The sequence below is a fragment of the Strix aluco genome, chromosome 14 (assembly GCF_031877795.1).
Source record: "Strix aluco isolate bStrAlu1 chromosome 14, bStrAlu1.hap1, whole genome shotgun sequence".
Classification (NCBI taxonomy): domain Eukaryota; kingdom Metazoa; phylum Chordata; class Aves; order Strigiformes; family Strigidae; genus Strix; species Strix aluco.
In genome coordinates, this window is record NC_133944.1 from 16,760,839 (window position 1) to 16,781,984 (window position 21,146).

At 39.1% G+C, this 21,146-nt stretch overlaps 1 protein-coding gene across 1 annotated transcript in view; it reads left to right on the forward strand.

The window, feature by feature from the left end:
* The window catches only part of NKD1 (NKD inhibitor of WNT signaling pathway 1), a 114,647-nt gene that overhangs the window by 86,335 nt on the left and 7,166 nt on the right, over window positions 1-21,146 (forward strand). Inside the window, exons 5-9 of the mRNA XM_074839804.1 lie at window positions 2,374-2,480; window positions 5,100-5,195; window positions 14,297-14,444; window positions 15,496-15,580; window positions 20,458-20,588. Coding sequence (XP_074695905.1) covers window positions 2,374-2,480; window positions 5,100-5,195; window positions 14,297-14,444; window positions 15,496-15,580; window positions 20,458-20,588 — 567 coding nt within the window. The remainder of the gene's footprint in view (window positions 1-2,373; window positions 2,481-5,099; window positions 5,196-14,296; window positions 14,445-15,495; window positions 15,581-20,457; window positions 20,589-21,146) is intronic.

Sequence of the window (21,146 nt, forward strand, 5' to 3'; positions counted from 1 at the left end):
TTAACAGATAAGACAACTGTAGAAGTCTTTTGGCCATTATGTGCCTTTGTACATTTAAAAGTACGTGTGATAACAGGGGTGGATTTTTTTTTTCCGATTGGTTGTCCACTGTTCCAGCAAAGCTAGGGGTCATACCATCCCAGCTTTCATTTATTTCACATTCCCTACAGCGAGATTGTGAGGGATTGCAAAAGTCCCTCATACAGATGTTTGCCACGTTAGTTAGAACTGTTCATGTGAGAAAAGTGATCACTGATACAGATGAGCCACTGAAGGTCTAGGGGCATATTTGATAGTTATGAAGAACCACTGGCAGTGTTGCTATGAAGGCCCACATTACCTTTTCATTTCTTGTTGATTTTAGAAGGAAACAAGAAGTCTGGACTAAGGTAGACAACCAAATGTTGTCTTTTGTTTTATGGAGGGGATCTTTTTGTGGTATTAGCTTTGCACTTCTAGGAATATGGAGTTGTTTACAGACAAAGTGAGCATAAAGCCCTCCTTCAGATATACATCAAAGTTCTGTATTGTAAAGTTTTAATACGTGCTTTCTTTATGATAAACACTATACAAAAGCCTCCTAAGAAAGAGTCCCTACTCATCCAAATAACGTCAGGTTTTAAAGGGCAAGGGAAGAAACTGCTGTGAAGTGAGCTTTCTCTTCCTTCAGCTGACCTTCCTGCTTAGTTTATGTTTAGCATAGGGAAGCCTAACATAGTTTGGAGTAGAAATCAAAGTGTATCAGTGTGTCGATATGCGTATGATAAATGCCATGTCTGTGTGCATTTGTACAATGCAAATTACATATGTGTGTTGGGAAGCTGGCGTTAGTATAATATCAAAACTGCAAATAAGTATCAAAGTCAGGAAATTCCAAAGGCTAGGGTTTCTACCTCATTCCCTCTTTTTTTACTGCACATCCAGTATCTTTTATAGTATGCCACAGTTTTGAAAACCAAAAAGAAAGGTAATACAATAGTGTTAAATCTAAACAAGGAAATAAGACTAGAAAATGTGATGTATATTGCAGTGTGGCAATGTGAATGTTGTGGCAGAAATCTTAGCTTTTGGAATTAGGGTAGATTTGTTTGTTTGTTTTTAGCTAATTGTTCTATCTTAAATATGGAAGAAAATGCTGGAAAATGGTTAACACGATATCCTAATTCCTAGCACATTAGTGACTTGCTTTCCTGGGAGAATGCTTGGGAGGCACTTCAGTAATGCCAAACACCAGGAGAGTCACAGAGTAAACCCAGTTTGAAATGGGTTATCCTGAACTCAAGGGGATCGTGTGTCCTTTTTTGCAAGGAATCTGACTTTACTGAACCGGCACTAACTTACTTAGAAAGGCATCCCCAAGAAACGATTCTTACATAGTATTAGGATAAAGGCCTTGGGTACATGCAAATGCTGCAGTGCAAGAGAAAAAATGCTGACTTTTAAGACCCACATTCTCGCATTATCTTCTATTTTTTGGGGAGTAGACAGGATTACTGCTATGCCTAATGAAGTATGGGCATAACGTTGGCAGAGGTATGTGGATGTATAAAAAAATCATATCTAAAAAGTTTGAGGGTAGGGTTAAAAAGTCTGTATATTTTCATAATGCTAATGAATATAGAATTAATTTACTTCAGATATAGGGTTTAGTCATGTGCAAGGCTGAGTACCTCTGCAGGAGCCAAAGGCACGACTGTTAAGCTCCTGGGCATTTATCTTCTAATCCACATGAGAAGTATATATATCTTTCTGTTATATAGCTGATATATGTTATGATATGTTGTGATAAATGTGTAATAGATGTTAATATTGATGCTCCTATTGATGAGTGCTATTGAATTATGCAAAAGCATAATATTTCAACTTGAAACTTCGGTGAAATATACTTCATATATACTTGAAAAAAATGCAGTTTAACCTTTTCGGCAAGTAGTGTTACCTTTTTGGAAGGTAGTAAGGTTTGTGTGTATTTGAAGAGGGAATTTGGAACAGAATGAGAACTTCATTTCAGCTTCATTACTTCATTCACTGCTGATGTTTTTGCAATATGTCACAAACTTTCAATATTTTGCAAATTATTCAACTTATTTACAGTAGCAGTTCTGCTGATTTATATTCTTATAATACTGTGTTTGAACTTCGTGTGACTCTGGTGATGTTTGTAGGAGAGGCAGTGTACCAAAAGCTGTTGGTAGATTGTCTGCTGAAATTATCCCAGATGTATAGTGAACACAAAAGCAAATCAAGTATAATGATCCTCTCATACAAGTTTGCTGAAATCAATTTCAACCTAAATATAAAGACAGATTTGCAAATATAAGACTGCTTTGACATTTTTGTATAAGCATTTTTTCTTAAATATATTTTTCGCAGTGGCTTTGCCTCCAGAGAAGACAGATGGAGTTTGCAGTGGAGATGAAAAGAAAACAGAAAAAGAAAGTGACACACGCACAGGTTCCAAGAAGCAACTGAAATTTGAAGTAAGTCCTCTATATTTTAAAGTTTCATGTGCTGACATAATTATGGTAGAAGAATAACCTGTGGACCAAATAGTGTCCTCTGATGCATGTATATAGCTCCCAATGATTGTAATGGGTACAGGAGGAAGCCGAATTGGCACAAGTGTTACCAAGACAAGTGTCTTACTATTGGTGCTCCTTATGAGGTGATTAGTGAGATTTATTTCCAGGTTTGGGGAGGATCAAATTATGATCATTCCTCTGTAGGGTCTGAAATGTACAGTAAGAAGAGGCATTTATCTATGATACTTTTGTTAATAATTTATTATTCCAGCTACCATGTTATCAAACCTTTAGACTGAATTTCGTGGACTATTGCACTTGGTTAAGTCTGCCTCGTGTAAAAGATGTTTGTGACGCTTCTTTAATGATCATGTCTTCTATGCCTGGGCCTCCAAAGTGAAACAACCCTGACCTGCTACTTGGGAAATCCATCTGATCACATGGCAGGAGGAAAAGGATCCTGGAGGGCAATGAGTCTGATGGTCTGTTTCCTTGTAGACTTACAAACATCATAAAACTGCCAGACATTGTGTGTAGTTGGCGGGGTTTGTTTATGTAGGGAGTGATTTAATAAATATGAGTATTGAAACATGCTGTCATCCAGCTAGGGTTGTCTGTCTTGGTGAGGCGGAAGATATTCTGGTACCGGCAAGAAACAGCACGAATTTTCATCTCTCTGCACTCCAGCAGACATGGCAAACTTCTACCTTTCAGTGCTGTCAGCCTGTCACATTAATGAGCTTTGCGTTCCTCAATTGTTATTTAAAAGACCATGCAGCCACCTTGCAGCATGGCTCGAGTGTTTGTTTCCTTCTCTAGAGCAGATTTAGTAGTCTGGTACGACTTATTTTTTACTGTTTCAAGGCTGATTAGAAGGAGTTAGCTTTCCCATAGGCAGTTCAGGTGTTCCTAGGTGTTTGTGTGCCTTCTGGGGGGAAGGGACTTTTCCTGCAATTTTTTTTTTTTTTTTTTTGCACAGCGATAACTCTTTTTCTAGGCACATTTTATATTCTGCCTTGAGTAGCAGACATTTGCAGACAGGAAAGGCATGATAAATTGCAATTAACAGTGCCTTGATATTTGAACAGTGGAGGACACCTGTCAACATGGTTGGTGCCAGAGTAGCTGGAACTCCACTGTACTGACAAAGTCTGTGTTTGTTCCCAAGTAGTTCTTGGCATGCCATAAAGGTTAGCACTTGGTACTAGGCACCATGACTAATGTAGGGAAGGTTGCCATGGCTCTTAACTAAGCAGAGCACATCCTCACATAAAGATGTTATGTTAGGCAATGTGGGACAGGGAAGTATTAATATGTGGCAAGAAACCAACTATTGATATTTTTGCTCTTGTTCTACAAATGAAAGTTTTCCAGCTATGTAAGCTAGAAGCTAAGACATTGGTAAATGTTTCAAAGGTATAAAAGAATCAGAAACGCAAGTGTTGAGACAAGAGGTCTAAATCTGAGGTGGTGTGATTTGGCTTTTAAAGGTGCCGGGAATGTTTATGTAATATGAAACTGTGTTTCCACAGTAGAGTGTGGGGCACTTGGCAGCTTTCAGCCGGGCTTGTTACAACTGAGAGAAGACTGCCTTTGAACTCAGCAGGGGACAGGGGGTACCAGTAACTGCTGTAGGGAATTGGTTTCAAGTCAGAAGATCAACCAGGTATTTTGAGCTCTATCATGCCGAAGCTATTTGGAGCAGTTTATTTTACTTGCATACAGTGGCTTTCATTTTAATTGCACTGTAACTTTTCTGTTTTGCCGTGTTGTGGCTCTGGATAATTCTGATTGCACAGGTCTTGAGAGAAAGCAAACGATTTGCACCCAGGTGACTGGAGTCAGTCAAAGTGCATCCTTTGTTCTTCACTGAAGTCTTGGTTTTGGTTTGGGGGATTTTTTTTCCCCTTTAACAAATTGATTCTTTCAGGCTTTCCACAGATCACACTCTCACTAACAGAAGCACAGTTAAAATGAGGGCCAGGCACTACTCCCAGGTAGTTTTTACCTGCCAGTTCCTAGGCACGCTCCATTTCAGGAGCTTCAGTGGCATGAGGCTGTACTGCACTAACTCTGACAACCTTTGGGTATCAAATTTCTGTGTCAAGGACAGGCCTCGCTGGTGGGGATTTGTGCCATGTGTCCACTTTATATTAATGACTACTCCCGGCACTGTGGTGTACCGCCTTGTTCTGTGAGTCTATTTCTGTTACCTTTCTCTTCCTGAATTAAGCAGAATTTTCTTTCTCACTTTTTAGTGGGAAATCTTATTATAGTTCAAGCGCTTCAGGGAGAAGTTTTCTTGTACCTTTTTGTGTTTTCTACAGTGAAGTAGAAAGCATCTTGCAGATTCACCAAAGTCTAGCCCAAGGGAGTTAGGATTATCATGTGATTGTGATGAGACTCCTTCACTGTGGTGGACAGAGGCCTCCCCAGGACATATCCTGAAAGCTTCCTCCCATGAGGGAGGGAGGGAGGGAGGAAGGAGGAAAGCAAGCAGCCTCCTTCTACAGAGAGTCTCCTCTGCAAACAGGCCTTTTGCTTTAGGTAATCAGCTGCTCTTTGCATGTTTCTTAGGAATTGCAATGTGATGTGTCTGTAGAGGAAGATAACAGGCAAGAATGGACCTTCACACTGTATGACTTTGATAACAACGGAAGAGTCACACGCGAGGTAAGCAAAGTACAGCTGCCCCTTTGTGTGCAGCATTTGCTAACAAGAGAAGTGTTTTATAACAGGAACATTTTTTCTTTTATGAAATAGAGGTGTCCTGCCAACTTAAACAGCAGTTTCCATGGACCCTTCCCTCCTAGAAAAAATCCCACCAGTAGTTTACTGTTTTCAGATGTACTGTACCACTTTTTAAGCTGGTTGTTGTTTAATATCTGGGATTAGTCTTTAAAAAATAGTACTGGCATTTGAGGAGGAAAAATATCTGAAACAACAGAACAACTAAACACATTGTCAAAATAAACCCCTGCAAATGTATATTGTTCTGGCTTCTATTCTGCTTTTCGGAGTTAAGCTAACCAAATAGCAAGGTTGCTTTCTGACATTCTTTCCAGTAGAACTAACTATACTGTTCTGTTGTTTTCATGAATATTAGGCTGATCTCTGCCTTCTCCCTCCAAGTATAAATAACATTGACGATATTTGGTGGAGAACCATAGTGAATGGCCGTCAAAGCATACCTGTGTGTATTTTTTTATTATCAGGTTGTCTTCAAGTCGTGTTTCCTGTGCAAATAAGAAGCCAAATAAGAGGATGTATAGATTAGAATACAGTCCTTTTACAGAACTATTTCTATCCAAGTTGAATGATGCTTCTTCTAGAAGAATGTCTTTTACTGTGATTTACTGCCATGTGCTGTCATTGGGTTTTTTTGTGAGGTGTGTTTACTGCCTCCTGTGCCTTCAGATAATTGGCAGGTTTTGTCTCTCTTGGTTGCTACACTGGTGTCTGTGAAAATTATTAAGAACTAATTGAAAGGAATAAGGTAAATACTGAAAGTGTAGTGGCCTTAGACACCAAATGAGGGCAGAATTTTTTCCTAGAAGACTGAAGCAAATCTCTTTTGACATTTACGAACAAACTGCCAAATGTGGTGGTTGTTCAGGGTTTTTAACATGTATATGAACATCATTACTAGGATTTTTTTATTGTTTCTACTCATAGTGCTTTGAATAGTCAAATGAAATCTGTGCCCCTCATGCAAGAGAATAACCAGATGAAAAGTTACAGGCCAAGTCCAGACTTTCAAATGGGAAGATGAGATATAGAGAGAGGGCAAGGGGAAGGCGGGGTGAGGTGAGGAAGTAGTATTGTGTTTGTTAATGTATGGGGAACAGAGAAAAATGAAATAACTTGCCTGAAGTCTCACAAGAACCTGTGGCAGATTGAACCTAGATCTTTAGAGACCCAAAGGCGAAGTCTTCATTACAAGATTATCGTGACTCTGAAAGAACAGGGGAAAAACACACAAAACCCAAACCCACGCATATGGGTGTCCTTTACATTCAGCCATGGAATTCCCATTAATGTTAGTGGGAGTTCCATGTGCTGAACATAACGAGACTATGCTTTTTAAGTATGTATACAATAATTATTTGTGATTATGTGGTACACCAAAGAGCTTAATTTGACTGTACTTGGAGAATATGTTGCAGCCAAATTCTACCTCTCCCTGCTACAAGAGCAGACTGCAGCTTAACTGAAACCAAATCTGTGCAGGGATTGAAAATTATACTACTCTGAGGTCTGGAGGTTGCTACGTTCAGACTTGAACCTGTGCCAAAAAAAATTCTTTTAACCAAGGGACCAAATAGGATGATAATTTTCAGCTCTTTATATGTGACCAAAGATAGAAACAAATAGTATGCACCATTGCAGAGTTTCCCAGTTATGTTACACACTACTTTTGCAAGCTGTTCCAGTGCCATTTGTATAATCCGTGTCGTTGGGTGTCTTCTGTTGAATACAGATGCAATTTAAGAGTTGTCTGTGCAAGAATAACTAACGATAGCAGCTCATAGATAATCTTGGCCACAAAAAAGTCTCTTCATACAACACAGAATTTCTTGCTCTATTAGCCCCTAAGCAACTGGCAGTCAACATAGTGGGCCTGATACTGTCATTTGTTAAGCAGCTCTGCTCCTGATCCAGCAAAGGGCTTAATGATGGCTAACGTTAAACATGTGAATAATTTCAATTAAAATGAATGGGACACATGCTTTGAGTTAAAAGTATGTGAAGCATATTGCTGGGTCAGGGACAGAATGGACAGGCTGAGGAAGAGGGCTGATCGGTACCCGTGCTATTTAGTGAGCTGACGAAAATGCTTTCAGAACCTATCGGCTTTTCTAAACAAAGGTCCAGTGTTCTGGTGAGAAAAGCTTAGTGCAGACCTTTTCTCCTTTGAAAATTTCACTTTAACGTATCCTGGATTTATAGCTGGATTTAACAGATAGATGAAATTTCTTAAGTCAGATTTCTATCATCTGACTTGTAAAGCACCTTGAGGTGCTTTACAAAAAGAAGTCAGCCTTATCATTCTTGTTTTTCAAGTTGGAAAAGTGAAACACTGTAAAAGGAAGTGACTTGCCCACCCACATCCATTTCATTTGATTCAGAGTCATTGTGTTTAAAACATTGGACTTCATGTCCAGAGAGTTTCCAAAGGAATGCACAGTGTTAAATTAAGTTTGTAAGAGACATGTAGGTGGGGTGCAATTTTACAAGTGGACTAAATGTTTTTTTAATTAAAATGTTTGAAAATTCTAAATAAGATATGGATTTAGTTACTGGATAAAATTTCCCTTGGGTTTTACACAATGGCAGATCACCGCAAGAGCATTCAAATTCCATCTTAGTGAAATTTCTTCTGGATCTTAGCAACATCTTCAGAACTTAATACTGCTTTGATTTCCTCCTAGAGCCTGTATGACTTATTCCATAGTCCTTATAATTAGAAATTCAGATCTAGTCATGCTTGTGGAAGAGATACACCCATTATGAAAGCATAATTATTGGGATGGCAAATTATAAAATTAGCATTACTGTATATTATTAAACTACTGCTTTTTCTGTCATAGAAGATGACTATTTTTCAGTCCTTTTGGTGCAGTGGGAGATAACTTTTCCTGCTCTAATATGTATATTACAAAACTTGGCTAATAATGTTTCCCTTCATTCTATAAACCATAAGAGGACAATTCATTATATACTACAGGCCTTTTTAGAACTGACAGCTGCACTGTAATTATCTTCACACGGATATTTGTAATCGGACTTGAAACTTGGATAATTGAACTAATGTGTTTTGATCCATGAGGTTTTATATCGAGCTCTCTGAATGTAATTATACTACATAAACAGTAGCCTCTTTTTTTTTTTTTTAATCAGTTCTTTCTTGGAAAATTGAGTTTCTTTGGTGAGTGGCTGCACAGGAATAAGCACACAAGAAAGCTGCTTGTCAGGAGTAAAAAAAGGAATTTCTTCTAGAGTGGTTGTTGAGTAGATAGCAAGTGAAGCTCCTTTCAGGTTCCAAATAAGAATGATTCAAAAATGTATGTGATCAAACAAAGCTGATGTTGCAATAAAAACATCCTGCTCTATGTAAAAATCAGACTACAAACAAAGTACAAATGAGACATTTGTACTTTTCTTTTGCTGAGGGAAAGGTAATGAACTGATATTGATGTTTCTCTTCATGCATTTTTAATGCTAAAGATGTTCTTTGTATCATACATTAAATACCCAATTTTTTTCCTCTTATGTTTCCTTTTTTTTTTTTCTTTCCCTTTTTAGTTATTTTTGTTTGTATCCTCTGTAATGAGTGAAAATGTTTGAGGTTACTTCTGCATTCAGAACTCAGCACCTAATCTTTGACTTAAGGAAAGATACTGGCTCAAAAAGAGGATACCATTTATCAGCCTGACCCTTATCTTGAAATTTTCTTGTTTTCACTGTTTGTCAACGTTGTATTAACTCATGATATAGAAAGAGCAGCGGAACCAACGGATAGAGGAATAGTGCCTGTCTGTATCAGAGGGGCCATCATTTCAGCCATTAGATTTGTTGGATATGTGTCAGAGAGAAATATTAAGAGAAAATAGGAATTTCTCTTTTGGTTTTGAGGGGATCCAAAGACATGTCTCCCAGACAAGTTACAAAGAATCAAACTGAATGTTTTCTTTCAGTGTTATTAAACTCATGGGGGGTTTTTTTTGGTTTCTTGTTTTTTGGTTTTGTTTTGTTGTTGTTGTTTTGGGTTTTGTTTTGGGGTTTTTTTGTGCAAATATCTCATTCTATTAAATTAATGCTGCTGGAAAAGCCTCTTAGTTTCCTCTACAGAGTCTCTAGTTTGATAGTTCTGTGATGATAAGCTACACCAATACAGGAAAAATAGGGTCACTCCTGTACCACTAATGTTCCTTAGAAGTAAAAAATTAATACCTGTAATTGGGACTTTCTCAGTCACATGAGTTCTGTAAGGAATGAAAATACTTCAGTATAATTTGCTCTTGTTAGTTTTTGCGGGCCCATTAGTTTCTCTGAATGTTCTAAATTCCTGCTAAACTCCTACTGGAGATCTGTAAAGTGTTCTGCAGATACATGTGTGAGTGCACCATACGTGTCTGGCTTTAACTGTTTGCTTTTTAATATTTCTAGTGCAAGTATTCTGACAACCTATTAAAGTTGCTCTTTTTAATATACTATGTTGTATTAGCTGCTTGATAAAATAGGATGAGAAAAACACACAGATTAACACTGTTAAATCCTTCAGCACTGGAAAAAACAACTGTGGTGTTCAATAAGCAAGACACAAATAAATCTGGGTATGGCATGTGCTGGCTGCTTGGATACTACCCAGCAAACATTTGTTTTCCTCTGAGGAAAAATGTCATAGTTTCAGTTTTCTTACTTGATTAAACTAGCTATCCCAGCAGAAATTCTGCACAGTAGAAGCCCCTCAGAAGTTAGATTCATGTAGCCTACTTCCTCTCTAAATATAATCCGTTTGCTATAATGGAGAGAAATATATATTTTTTTAAAATTCTTATTTCTCTTTACCCATTTAATATACTAGTTTAAAAAGCCACAATGATTTTTAACTAGAAATGGTTTAAAAGTACATTACAGTTAAAAAAAGGAGCAAATGATATTTTTTGAAAAACGGGAGACACTGAAAAATCTTGTTCTTATTTATTTTTCATGTAAAAAGGAAGGAAATTTGAGAAATGTGGAATGAAACTTCTGTGCGGGAAGTGCCAAGCAGTCTTAAGCAAAGCAGTTGCAAAATCATGTGACTAGTAAAAATCGTAATCCATTGTGCAGAAAAGTTAGATTCTTTGGTAGGTGGTCCATGAGACATGCTGGTTGGTGTACCAGAAGGGAGGAAAATTTAACTTTTGTTCTTTTGTTTAAGCTTTTATTCTTGATCTTTGATGCTAAATTTCTTGAGGACAGTGAAACACACAAGCTGGTATGTAGAAGGTAGAGCTGTCTCAATGGTTTTAGGCAGTTCTTTAAGGAATTTTAAATACAGATAACTATGTTCAGTGGGACAGCTTTTAAGGGAAGCATACATTGCCTCAGTCTCCTGGAATATGAAAATTCTTTTGGGGGCAGATACAGACATAACTATGAAATCCAAATTTTGTTACATATCTGTTAATGGTCTAGTACTATTAATTTCACAAGAAGCCATTGCCATATTAGCTGCCGAAAAAGGACTGTGAGAAGGTAGTTTTAGTCACAGTTCAGAACTCGGTGATGAAGACCATTCCTACCAGATCAGTGCCTCAGGAATTTGCATGTTATAATTGTGAAGCAATAACTGGAAAGCAACAGGAGGTTCAAGCTGCCTTGTAGCTGGTACGTACTCAGCCAGGACCTTGGTAGATGACAGAGTAGGGAATGACCCAAGCAGATTTGTTTGACCAAGTCAGAACTGTCAGTTTGCTAGAATTCCCACCTCAAATTAGGACCACAAGTAAATGGATCCTATAATAAAAATGTTGTTGTCAGTATTTAAAAGATCAGCATAAGCATTAAGTGGTTACTTATGGATATCCCTAACCTCGATCTTGGTATATATCCAGTCTGATGACCATGTTCATTCAGTGCCAGAATGCAGAGCAGTTCAGATTGTCATGGAGGAGGCAGGGTATTAAACATGTAATGAAATGCAAAGGCAGCAGAGTATGAGGCCACAAAGTGTCCTGATACCTCTGTGCAGCCTCTTAAAGCCTGGACATTAATTTGGGTTAATTCGGGCCTGTTTGGCTGAGAGATGTAAGTTGTCCTGACGCGATATGTGTGCGCACATATTTCTGACTTGCCAAGTATGTGTCACACAAATGCTGTGTCTGGCCTTCCTTGACAGCGTTTGGGAGTACTTTTTCAACTGCTGAGTCAAGCGGCTTGTTGAGAAAGACCCTCACAGAACACAAGGGGCAGATTGTATGCCAGTTAGCAAGTTAGACCTCATCACTGGCAAAAAAATTCATGTAAAAGGACAGTGGGAGTAAAGAGTTTTTGTCTTTGCCTATTGAAGTTAAAATAGACTAGATGATCAGCTTGTACAAACATCTAGTGTAGCTGAAAAAAGGAAGGAGGACAGATTATTGTGAATGAAAGAGTTGATAATAACCTCTTGATAGTAGCCTTGTGTGGAAAGATGCCATGCTGGCTAACCAACACTTGTTAAGGAATGTATGGGAAAGGCTCCATTCACCAAAGTGCTGAGTGTATAAAGCCCTGTTAAGAATAAATGGTGCTTAAATATTCTGCTGAAGGGGAAGATTTGGCTTATCAAGCTGTAGGATTATAGCATAATGCTCCTAGGACATAATTTATGGAGGGCGTATAAAACAACAGATATGTTTTGTTTGTCTGTGTTCTTGCTTGATTGGGTTTTTCTCATAGGTGAAATAAAAATCCAGCCCTTCAAGCTGGCTGTTCAGATATGGCTGTGTCTATTTAAAGGTCTGCCTAGGTTTCAAATTAGGGTGGATGTGTGAGAAGTGAGATGTGTTAAAGAGCTGTGAGGTGTCCACCAGATTGTCACTGAGCAGTCTTTCCCTCATTCAAGCTTTAGACCATGGTTCTTGTCAAGAGAATGGAAAGCAGCTACTGACATGGTAGTAACAGAATAGAGACGCTTGTGGTAATGATAGAAAAAATATATCAGTGGGGAAACAAAGGAGAGATTGCAAATTCTGCTCTCTTTTTATGAACATGTTGTCTTGAACTCACAAGTCTGGAGAACTTCCACTGAGTCAGGAAAAGTTAAGAGAGGGTACATGTTAAGACAAAGTCTGGACCCTCTAGGATTTAGTTATATATTCTGCCTATTGAGTTGGAAAATCATCTACTGTAAAATCATTTCTCCTGGCCATAAGATCAGTATTTCCCAAAATTCTGTGTGAGTAGCAATTATTATTTCTATGTCACCTTTAAAGCTGGTTAGATAAAGAGAACCGTGTGGCAAATTGACTAGTAAAGTGCTGGGACCCATTAGGGCATACGAAACTTCATGCTGCTGTTGTTATGGGTGTGACCCCTGGCAAGGGAAAAATTGTAGAAGTTTTGAATTTTTATAGACCTGACTTAATCCTCAAAACCAGTTATACTTAACAAAAGATGATTCAGATATTTCCTTTCTGCTCACAGGCATCTGGAAAGGGTTTAGGTACTAGGATAGATCAGGGAATAGGAAGAGCAACATGGAGAAATTCTCAGATATAGATTGAGTGGGATCTTTATAGCCTAGAATGATTAAGTATGCCTTGGCCTTAGGTTGGTGCCCAAGATCAATTTGGGTGAAATCCCTTTGAGGAAAAGCAGTGAGCCAAGAGATTTCCTTTTGGTCCTGGCACTTGTCCTGGTTTTGGCTGGGACAGAGTTAATTTTCTTCCTAGTAGCTGGTATAGTGTTGTGTTTTGGATTTAGTATGAGAATAACGTTGATAACACACAGATATTTTTAGTTGTTGCTAAGTAGTGTTTATACTAAGTCAAGGATTTTGCAGCTTCTCATGCCCTGCCAGCAAGAAGGCCGGACGGGCACAAGAAGCTGGGAGGGGACACAGCCAGGACAGCTGACCCAAACTGGCCAAAGGAATATTCCATACCATATGACGTCATGCCCAGTATATAAACTGGTGGGAGCTGGCCAGGAGGGGCAGATTGCTGCTTGGGGACTGGCTGAGCATTGGTCAGTGGGTGGTGAGCAGTTGCAGTGTGTATCACTTGTCTTTTCTTGGGTTTTGTTATCTTCCTTTTCATTACTATTATTATTATTATTGTTATGTTTTATTTTTATTTCAATTATTAAACTGTTCTTGTCTTAACACAGTTTTACTTGGTTTTGATTCTCCTCCCCATCCCACCAGGGCAGTGAGTGGGTGGCTGTGTGGTGGTTAGTTGCTGGCTGGGGTTAAACCATGATAGAAGCTTAAGGTAGCACCCTATTTGAGCCTGGCTGGATTAGATCAAACTGAGAGACCTTTGAGCATCGCCAGCTGCTAAACAGTGTTTTTCCTGTTTGAAACAATTGGGTTATTAAAATTGGCTAGTGTTCTTTCTGATATAGCCACACTTGTAAGCATTTATTCATGTCCCATTGCCTTCAAAGAGATGTGTGAAGAATGTTCTGTAATAGGCCTGACTGGATAATCTCTGCTGTTCAAAAATGTAAGTTTAGAACTGGTTTGAATTTTCCAAAATAATCTAGACCCCAAAATGCGTATGGTAGAGTGACATTCAGATATCATTTATTTCCAAACCTGACGGGGTTTACAGTTCTGCCACTTCTCTTACTGGTTTTCCCCTATATAATCAGCTATTTAACTATCCCAAGAAAAAAACCCCAAGAATTAGTAAGACTGTAATGTCCAAGATTTTCTTCAATTGCTGTATTTATTTTGGTCATGTGAACCCAATTTTCAGCACAGTATGAATGGTTATCCCTGAGTTCTGTTGAAGTCAAAGAAAAGACAGAACACAATTTGCTGATTCATAGTCTGGAAAACCTGAATACCTTGCGCTCTTGTTATTATTTTGATCTGGCTTGCCCGATTTCATAAATCTTAGGCCATTTGATGAAGCCTGTAAGGTTCTGTGCAAGTTCAGCTCTTTTAAATTCAGTGACTTCTGAGGATATTTCAGCATTTAATAGTCCCAAGTCCAAAATAGTTATAATTATCAAAGCTGTAGGTTTCATACCATTTTCACAATAGTGTGTCTTTTTGTGTTTCCATCCAACTATAGGATATTACCAGCTTGCTTCATACCATCTATGAGGTAGTTGATGCATCAGTAAACCATTCTCCTAGTTCCAGCAAAACTCTGCGAGTGAAACTTACTGTGGCACCAGATGGCAGCCAGAAGAAAAAGAGTATCTTGTTAAATCATACTGGTAAGGATGTGCAATCAGCCACTGGAAAAAGTACGAAAACCTTCAAGAATCCCTTAAAAACCCATCTTCGTATTTTGCTAATTCAAATAAATATATACTTAAAGGCAAATAATTATGTGGGTATTTTAAGCCCCATGAACCTGCTTTATGATCTTGGTTGCAAAGTTGCCTACCCTCCTTTCAGTGTCTCTTAAGCACGTTAGGGTTCCCTCTCCTGATTGGTTGTTTCTTTTTGGAAGCAACAATAACCCATATGTGTATGTTGTGTCTTTGTGTACTGCAAGGCAGATTTAAGGCCTTTTTGACTTGTACCACTTTAACTCTGCTGATACTACAACACTCAGTTTGTGTGGAAACAGGTGAAGTGGTATAAAATTTTTTTTTCAAGTGCATAGCTGTCACTGCTGCTGGATAAGAACAAACAATTAAGCATAAACAACCTCTATGTATCTATGCATAAAAATGGCACATTTTTCTGTACTGGCAGAGTCTGCCATTGTAAAATGGCTTATACTCTGATGACTTATTCACCTTATATTCACTCTAATAATAGTTGTATCAGCATAATTACTTCAGTAGGTAAAGTAGTACTAAATTAAAATACTTAAAAGTATTTAAAGTAATACTTCAGTGGAAAATGTGGGCACCTTATCCGAAAGGACAGCCTTGTTACTTCAGTTTTAATATATACATCCACTCAGTCAAGTGCCGACATAAGCAAATGGCACTGCTGGGGAGCTATGTAATGCATTCGTACAGCATCAAGCTCCAAACTACCGAGCCCTCCTGAGGGACAAGTATATCAGTGTGAATGTGGCTCCATTTAACCTGCCACATGGCTTGCAGCCTAGCCCTGACTAACGTCCTGCAGTCAAGGTTACATCTGCCTAGACTCTGTCATGCAGACAAAAGCACTTTTGAGAAGACTACACGAAAAGATACATTACATCTTGATCTACCAACAAGGAAAAAATGTATTTGCAATGTAGCACATTAGTTATGCTGATTAGCAAGGACAGTAAGGTGAGAATAATGTATTTTCTCTTGGCAGATTTGCAGAGTGCCAGGCATAGAGCTGAAAGCAAACCTAATGAAGAAGTGAGAAGCTCTGAGAAGAAGCAGCGGGCTTCTCTCAGGTAAGGGGAAAGAACCCTGTCTCCTGACAGGCACTGAGTTCCTCTGAGAAAACCTCAACCACTGATTTCACTGTGGAACCATCAGCAGATTCCATGGGTGGACGCTTTGTATACTAAAACCAAAAAAAGGCAAATATGTAGCACCCATTACTCAAATTTTCTTCTGTTGGCTCTTTGGAGGACATGCTGTATCTTTTTAGATGCTATCTGCAAATATTGTGCCTACTAGTGGAGTTTATAGCACAGCCTTTTGGCTACAAGTGTCCTAAAACCTTTACATCTTCATAGAGGGCAGCTCTTGCCTTTCTCTGTCCTCCTTCCAGCCCATCTTTTTCACTGGTCAACTCGATTAGCTCCAAGCTGTATTAAGTCAATCTTGTTCACCAGGTCATAACCAGACCTGCTTCTCCTTACCACCTTTCCTCCTAAAGGAAGCAGCTTTGGGCTAGCACTGGGTGTACAGTACCCAGCAGGAGGAAAGAAAGGAGCCTGCAGCAGAGCAGCAGACAATCAGCTTTACAGCAAGTGGTCTACATAGGCTATATCCCACAGAGTAAGCGACAAGCAAGAGCTTCCAACATGCTGCCTGCTCCATGCTCTCTCTGTTCTGCTGAGGTGGTTCTGGCTTATAGCGACTGTGGGGTGTCTCCACTCCACTTGCAAAGTGTGCTTGTATATTTGGTAGGAGAAGTAAATTAATCTCTTTCTTACCTCACAGTGACTTAGCAGAGCGGCCATCTCTGCTGACTCCCACCTGCCAGAAACCATGCTTCCCCACTGCCACATCAGCTTTAGGTTGACTTCTCCCTTATAGAACTAGTTATTAGGTAGTGCCCATGTAGGAATTAGCCTGCTTGTTTAGAACCAGTTTATTTAATGTAATCTTGCAGGAAAATTGGGATAATTTATTTTATCTTTTTTTTCCTGTAAGTTTCAGAATGCATTTCACCACTTGAAAAAATACCTGTCTGTTGTCTTTCAATAGAATCCAGCCTGTGTGACTCAGAGTGCACCCATTTCCAATAAAGCATAAGCACAGTGGTTCCTTTTATGGAGAGCTGTGGGTACACTTGCAGCCATCTACAGATTAGATAAAAAAATGCTTTTAGTTCTTCCCTAACAGAATGTACAATATTATTTTGGATGCCAGTCCAGAACAGGCCTTTTTCCTCTGAAAATGGGTAATCATGTATATCTATTCTGTTATCATGAGTCCTGCCTACCTGATAGATATTACCTGCACTGAACTTCAGAGTTTGTGATAATAATTTGAAATGTATTTTTCAAGTATTAAACTTTTTTACAGCTAAGAAAAGTGTTAGTCTCTCAGTCACATGTAGGTGTGCTACTCCTTTTCTGAATTTGGTATTTTAATGGATAGAAAAATCAAAAGCAGATAATTTTGACGCATTTTAGTGTAGATCAGTTGCTCCAAACAGGTCATCTTGATGTATAGGTTTGATCTGTTTTCGGATTTTATGTTTCATGCTAAGGCAGAGGGAAGTGTTTGCTGAAATGACATTGAATGATTAGTTGCGTTTGTTTCTTCAGCTGCAAATTTAAAAAAACAATCCACTTTTGGCTTTCCTTGGATTTAGGGATATTTGTCCAAATACATAATAAATTTATCAGAGAAGGAGCATTCAGTCTTATTAAAAATGACAACAACACAGTGCCTCCCTTTTTTGGATAGAGGAAAATTGCTAGTGACTTATCCCAGTGAGTAAATCCCAGTACAGCAAATTTCAAATTAAAAGAAAACTAAAATAACTTCTAATCTTCTGTTAGCAACTCTGTACAAAATCTTCTGTGAACTAAAGAATACTCTGTGGTTTTGCTTGCTGGCTTAGATGTGATGTTCAGATTCCCTCTGCCCATTAGCAGATGTGTGAATTTAATGGACTGGTTTTGTTTGATAATCTATTGCAAAAATCCCCTTTCAGATTGAAGTTCCCCCTCCCATCCACCTTAAAGTCCTGGTTTTGCAAATGTAGTGGTTTTATGAAGAGCAGCCATTTCCACTTAAATCCACAGTCATAGCGGCATCCAATATTGGGGTAGAATCTTGGCTCTGCTGCATTTGTCCTTCTTATCCCTTTGGTTACAGGCTTCCTAGGCAGAACAAATCTGTATCTTGAGCTGAGTAGATCAGCATCAGACAACTGTCAGCATCTGACAGTTTTTGTTGCATCTCATTAAATGTGGAACTGTTCACACTGTGTATGTTGCAGGGGTGTTTGTGCACTCTGGCCAAATTGCTAACCTTCAGGAAAGCTCCCCAAGGCTCACATCAGAATCTCATGATATTAATGCAGAGGCTTCCCTTTTGAATGCAGGAATGAGGACTTGTGAGCAGTGCACACATTTCACAGATTCAGTCACTTGGGAATTCTAGGCAAGATGTGATTAATATTCAAGATAAAATGGATAGAAATGTTTTTATCCTGAAGGTGGGAGGTGGGTTAGATTTTTCATCTGCTGGAAGCTACAGGCAGGAGTTTTCACCTGTAAGGCTAATACAAGTATCAAGATCAAGTAGCTAGATTTACAGCTAGCTTGTCTGGCATGTGTGGTACAAGATGGATGGTGGAAGAGCACTGGCAGGCAACTTTGTAGATTGAGTATCTTCATGCCATTCTAGATTGTGTTTTGTTTAGTGCAACAGGGAAAATATGATGCAACCAGCCTCTAAAACATCTTCCTTTTACCCACAGATACACATTCTCACTCTCTCTTTCCTGCTTAAGTCATTTCTTCATGACGGGCTTAAACTGTGTATTACCAGTAAGCATAGCTTTCAGGAAATGTCCTACTCTGCACTCTGTCACTGCTCTATTCCCCTTACCTACTATATTCTGTGTGCTTATTACCATCAGGATGGCACTCCAGCATAGGAATTTTAGAAAGGGCTTTCATATGCTCCGCAAACACTTAAGCAGATGCCTTTTTTTTATCAAAACCTAAACCGAACCAAACCAAAAAACAGTAACAATGCTGCATATTTTTACATGCTGTGCTTGGTGATGCATGCCTGTATCTTCCCATGTGTATGCAGGAGAGCATTGTGGAGCTGGATGCCAGACATTTCAGTTCTCAGAAGTACTCGAAGTTCTCTTTGACAGTGGAGCACATCTCTCATCAGTATATAATTGCTTCACTGTTTATATTTGCATGAATATTGTTGAAGTCATCCTGCATGTAAGAAAGCTATGAGAATGCGGGGCTGTGGCAGTACTGGCATGGTTTTTCCTCACTGTCTTGATGAGAGATGGAATTTATTACAGTAACAAAAAACCGGGTTCCCTGTTAACATCGTTTTCAACAGACAGTGCTGTATACAGTGTTGCTTAATGGTGTTGGATCAAGCCCAATGATGTTTTTTTCTGGGTTAACTGTGTATTGTTTTCAGCACATGTGTGGAAGTCCCAGTGGTTTCCATAGCAATTCATGCCTGGCAACTTCAGTTAGCCAGGTTCTAGCCCCAGAGATCTTTTATGTTTTCTGCTAAAGTGTAACAACCTGCAAAGGTGTGTCTGAGGCAGGAAAGGTACCGACTTGGCTATGTATCCAAAAAATAAAGACTATCTGGACATTCCCTCTTTTTTGACAGTACCCCATGTCACTTCTGGAGTTCAAAGCTGACTCAGAGTCTTTAAAGCTTACCTGCTTTCCAGGCAGACTCTCCTCCACTCAGGAGACTCTACCTCTATCAAAGTAGAGCAAAAATGATCTTCCAGGTAGGTCAAGTCTTGCGACTTTTATCAAAGAAACCGTAGACCTGTGTCTGACAGAGACACGGGGGCCTCAGTTCTGTAATGTCCCTGAACAGTACTACGCTAGACCAGGAAAGCAGTTTGTGCCCAAAGCTCAGTGGAATCAGCAGCCTCTGGAAACCTGGAAATGTGTTAATAGACTAAAAGCGGACTGCTGGGCACCATACAGTACAGAGCCCATATTTAGCAACTGGTGTAGGATACCAAGGCCAAATTCTGGTCTTAGCTTGACATCAGTGCAATCACACAGAGAAAGAGCAAAAAGCCTATCTTGTGGTCTTGGAAACTGAACTATCTGAATGACAGGCAGTGACTTAAGAATTTTCTGCTTATCCTGTTTGTTATATTGAAAAATATTATTCATATCTGCAGACATCCATTTAAATTGCTGAATTAAATTGTTCGGCATTATGGGCTACAATACTGTAAACCTCTGCCTGATTTTTTTCCGCCTCATAAATGAATGGTATTTCAGATATTTATTCTCAGGAAATAGTTCTGCTATAAATAAAATTGCAAAGCTGAGCAGGAAAAGGAGTCGAGATTCTGAAGCCAGCGGCTGATCTGACCTTATTAATTGTATTTTGGAAAGCAGTGGTTATCTCTGGGTGTTGTACCAACACCTTCTCTTCTCAGGCTCTCTCTAGTTACACCTGTGCTGTTGCCTGTCTTTCTGAAGCAGATACACATGAATGTTTATCTGACACGAGGCGTACCCCAGTGCTTCCTGACGCAGTGGGAACAGTTATGAATCAAACTGCAGGTTTTCTTTGGCATGTCCAAATTGGAGAATCAGTTGAATGGTTTGGCCCTAAGACAGAATGTAATAAACCCTAGGAGCATTTTTATTTGTTTTTACATGCATGATGCAATTTGAAAGTCTCCTTTGCTTTGCAACTTCAGGGTCGATCTGTATGAGGGGAAAGAACAGTCAGTTCAGGACTATTGACTTAGCAAATCTGGTCATCCAGAATTTCAAGCATTTGTTGTTTCTTTGTGAGCAACTCCTGTCACTTCAAAGAGGCCATTAGTTGTTGGTTTGCAGATGGTGATAACAACTTTAAAGAAGCTCTGCTGAACTGTAATTTTGCTTCCTGCTGACAGATATCACCAGAGTGAAAACAATCCAGAGCAAAGTGGGTGCTATCGTCATTGTGTTGATGAGAACATTGAAAGGAGAAACCACTATTTGGATCTTGCAGGAATAGAAAACTACACATCAAAGTTTGGGCCAGGTAATTTGCTAATTTATGTTGCAACCTTTTTGTCTTCAGTTGCATGTTCCACATCAGGGGCAGTGAATTGTGAACCTGTGTGATTTGTCTGTAGTGACTTGCTACAAGGAATAGGACTGTGAATACTGCAAGGTAATTACTGGTGAAGGTGGTATCACAACGGAGTGGCTCATGTGCTGCAAGCCTGCTTTGAAGTACTTGTTTGTGTAGCTAAACTTGGAGGTGAGCCTAGGAAACAATCTTTACATCTAAATTATTAGGTTTAGTCTATGGGTGAGGCGAGGACTGATTTTTGGATGTTGGAGCTCATTCCCAAGATGATACCAGCACATATTTTGTACTCACTACTGACCCAAAAATAGGAGAATGTGGGTTCATACCTGGAATTTTGGCTTCTGTTCCCAAATTAAAGGGATTTGGATTTCCTCCCTTTCCCTGACCTCTGCCAAGATTTTACTATTCCACTCATGGTTATTTTGGTGAATTTCAGATAGATGATGACCAAGAGAAGGTAATGTAAAGACTTTTATACACACACACACATATAGTCACTCTTAT